The 3,966-nt window shown below is 25.6% G+C and overlaps 1 protein-coding gene across 1 annotated transcript; it reads right to left on the bottom strand.

The window, feature by feature from the left end:
- Positions 1–347: 347 nt before the first annotated feature.
- LOC130976333 (ferritin-like catalase Nec2) lies at positions 348–3,725 on the bottom strand. Its single transcript, XM_057901178.1, has 3 exons — positions 3,304–3,725; positions 2,446–2,671; positions 348–879 (listed from the first exon to the last, which is right to left on the bottom strand). The coding sequence occupies exons 1-3, from the start codon at positions 3,612–3,614 to the stop codon at positions 505–507; spliced, it is 912 nt and encodes a 303-aa protein (XP_057757161.1). The 5' UTR covers positions 3,615–3,725; the 3' UTR covers positions 348–504.
- Positions 3,726–3,966: the final 241 nt, after the last annotated feature.

Genomic DNA, 3,966 nt, shown 5'->3' with positions numbered 1-3,966 from the left:
TGATCTTGGAGATGAAGAGGAGGAAGGAAAAGATGGAAAAGAAGATTGTGAAGGTGAAGAAGGAGGGTATGAATGTTAGAGTTGTCAGTGATCATTTTATCTCCTGTTAGAGTTGTCAGGGATTATTTTGTCTTTCATTAGAGTTGACAGAGGCAAAGACTTAAGTGAGTAACAGAATTAATTGTTAGGAACCAATCGAATAATTAATTTTAATTAAAAACTAAAGTGTCTGATTTAAAATTCTTTGAGAACCAAAATGAGTAAATACTTTAATATAAATTAACTGATCATTCAAAAGCTAGTGGTACAACTGATAAACTATCATTTTATTCATGAGATTATAATAATAATAATAATTTAACATAGCATGTTTGTCATATATAGTTCCTTTTGCCTATGAGAAGCATAACATTTTTCAAGATACACATTATAATCTCACACAAAAGTAGTATGGTAACACTTACATAGCAACTACATAATCATACATAAGCTAATTAATTAGTTTTAAGATTGCAAGAAAGATTTGGCAATAGCACCACTAGCTCCATTAGGAAAGAAGCCACCAGGAATATGAGCATCACCAGTTCCATAAACAATTCTCAATATTTCTTCAGGAGTCCTATCATATGAGAGTGAAGCATTGTTACCAGCAAGAACATTCCCTACAACCCTGCCTTCAGCACCCAATGCCATTGGAACAACAAGACCCTCATCTTTCACACCAGCGTTTCCTAATCTGTCTCTAAGCACTGAGATGCGATTTGTGAACTCCGCAACTGTCAATCTATAAGGCATCACACGGACTTCTAAGCGTTCGTATAGCCATGTTCGAATAACTGCATCTTGCCCAGATTCTACTCCTAGTAGACCTGCAACCAGCTGTTCATTACACAAGTAAGATTCACTTTTTGTACACGGTAACAAAACAAAATTTTCTTAATAATAAATGGTTATTCACTCAAATAGATTTAATTTTTAAATAATTAGGTTCTTATAATTTAAATAAATAGTTATTGACTTAATGTAAGAGAAATACTAAAGAGTCAGCAAATTTATTTTTTTTGAGTAGACAATGTAAAACTGTGATATAAAAATATGTTATTAAATTGTTAAATTAAAAAAATTTAGTTAATGACTAAATCTGTTTGTCAAAACTAATAAATTCTGCTGGTCTTATAATACTTATCTATTTGAAATTAAGTTCTTATATAAAAATTTTATAATTAGAATATAAAATGTATTTTTTTAAAAAGTACATTTTTAAAAAAATAAGAGTGTTGTGTAATATTTCTTAAACCTTTGAATAACAAATTACTACGCATATAAACTTTTGATTGAGAAATATATATTGGGTATTAATTTTATAGTCATGTTAACTGTACATTAAAATTAATTATTAAAATTAATCATTAAAATATATAAATTATATATTAAAATATAAAATATATATTTAAAATAAATTAAATTATGTATATATTTACACATAAATACATAATAACTAATTTTATTGTATAAATAATATTTTTAATTAATTTAATATAAGAGTGGATAAGATAACAACTCATCTTAATTATTCTTGAAGTCAAATTTCTTTTGTCGACACACAGGATATTTGTTTCAAAAATATTTCAGAAACAATAAAAATTAATTTAAATTAATTTAAAATTATCTTATTTTATATTCATTTATTGTTACTAGAATAAATACATAATATTGGATATGAGAATTATGTAATTGTAAATATTATATATATAATTATAATTATAGATATTAAATTAGATATGATAATAATTTATTTAAGCTTTCTCAACCGATGAATGCAAGAAAACAAAAAATTTCCACTTTTCAAACCTTAACCAAAAGTCCAAAACACGAGAGCACCGATTAATAATGAAAATATTTGGTAATAAAAAAAATTAGTTAAAAATAATCATAATTTATTTTATTTAAAATTTATTAATTATTATAATAATTAATAAATATTAAATAAGATAAATTTTGACTATTTTTTTATCTTTTTAGTATTATTAAATTAACAATTTTTTTTGAATAAATTTTGAAAATTTATATTTTAGATTAATTAAATTTCTAAAAAAATATCAATATCTTCTTTTAGAATAATAGATTTAGATACATTACTTTTAAATTAGTCTCTATAATTAGAATAAAAAGTCTTAATTTAAACTAATTTATCCATATAAATTTATTATTTTAAAAAACTTAATAATATTTTATTTTTAGAGACTAATTTATCTAAACAATAAATTCTTAAAAAGTTTATTTGTCACTATATTTTTTTCCATGCAGGTTATTAATTACCTTGTAAAACTAATAATATTACATACATATAATGTTTAACAAGTATTTCTTTTTCCAACGTTTCTCATGCAAAATTATAAAATAAAGCATGATTAATTAGTAGTTGAGTTTGGAGGTTTAATTTACCCTCTTAGAAGTGGTGTTTTGAAGCTGTGGATTGGTACCAACATAACCAGTAAGGCCAACATAAGGAATAACGTAAGATGCAAGCAAATAGTTGATCTCACTTGCATAGGGATCAAATGGAGGATAGAGCCTTCTCCCAAAAGCACTATCCATTATTCTCGCAAATGTTCCTAGTCTTAGATCCAATACTGGCCTTGGGAACCCTTTCACCTCTTTCTTTATGGCCCTGCAATAATCCAAAAAACCAAGTATCTCTTTAAAGTTATTCACTGTTGTTAGATTTTATTAATCAGAAATAATTTTCTTTTTCCATAAAAATTATCTTGATTAATATTTTTTCAAGAAAAATAATAAAAAAATTGTATATCAAATGTAAACTAATCAATAAATTATTAATTAAAATTTAAAACCCACAGTTAATTTGATATGAAAAACGCTCATTATAAAAAAATATATCTTAATTTATATTAATGGTTACTGAAGGCACACAACTAATAGGAATTCACAAGTGGCAAAAATTTAAAACATAAAATATTTTTTTTTAAAATAAACTATAAATTCATAAAACTGATTCATGCCAACGGATACTTCTTGTATAATGAACATGAAAAAGATATGAACATAAGTAACATATTAAATTATCAAATAGTATTTAATAATTACGTTTTAGTTTGATTTTGATGCCCTAATCGATAATAGTTGTCCAATTACATCTAATCTTTTAGATAATTATTCACGTGATTAATATAAAAAATAACTATTTACACATAAAACTATTTTATACTAAACAGCACATAAAATTAAATTTATTATTTTCATATAAAGATATTTTGGAAAGTGAATAAATAATGAAAGAACCTCAAATGTCCAACTTCTTGATAAGCAAATTGTGAGATAAGATCCCTAACAAGAGGACTAAGAGCAGCTAATTGGGCACCAATGGGAGCAGGTCCTCCTCCTGCTAATTCAGGGGCAACCACATCCAAGCCATAACCCAATGCTCCATACAAGAAGAACTCGGCTTCCAAGTACTCCAAATTCAGAGCGAATTCAATCCGATCTGCATCTGAAGGTTCTGATGAGTTTCCTTTGGCTTCTACAGCAATCGTGAAGGGGAGCGACGCTATTATTAAAACTGAAATAATAATGGGAATGTGATGAACTGCCATCTCTCCTTATTTTCTGATGCATGAATTATAATTTCACTATACCTCGCCTTTCTTTTATATTTATATATATATAATCACTCTCTTTGCAAACAAGTTCCATAAATCAATAAATTAAGGTTTGAATAAACTTTTGGTATTGTACTACTCCTTGGTCCGACCGTCATCATAAGTTTGCATATAAATGCGCATTATCTATATTATAAGTTTATAATAATAACCCCGTTAACAATAACATGTCATCTGTATCTATACTTATATACTATATATTATGAGAATACAAAAATGTTTATTTGAATTCATGATCTTTTGTTCAATTATAAATCACTTACCATCTCAACTAATTTAATTTTTA

The sequence above is a fragment of the Arachis stenosperma genome, chromosome 4 (assembly GCF_014773155.1).
Source record: "Arachis stenosperma cultivar V10309 chromosome 4, arast.V10309.gnm1.PFL2, whole genome shotgun sequence".
Taxonomy (NCBI): domain Eukaryota; kingdom Viridiplantae; phylum Streptophyta; class Magnoliopsida; order Fabales; family Fabaceae; genus Arachis; species Arachis stenosperma.
The sequence above is the reverse complement of the archived record's forward strand: the minus strand, read 5'-3'. Positions and strand labels throughout refer to the sequence as shown.

Excerpts from the sequence above, each read along its gene's own strand:
- LOC130976333 (XM_057901178.1), bottom strand. The coding sequence starts at position 3,614 with ATGGCAGTTCATCACATTCCCATTATTATTTCAGTTTTAATAATAGCG. Across the intron at positions 2,672-3,303 it reads CAAGAAGTTGGACATTTGAG|GGCCATAAAGAAAGAGGTGA; the intron begins GTTCTTTCATTA and ends GGATTATTGCAG. Across the intron at positions 880-2,445 it reads AAAACACCACTTCTAAGAGG|CTGGTTGCAGGTCTACTAGG; the intron begins GTAAATTAAACC and ends TGTAATGAACAG.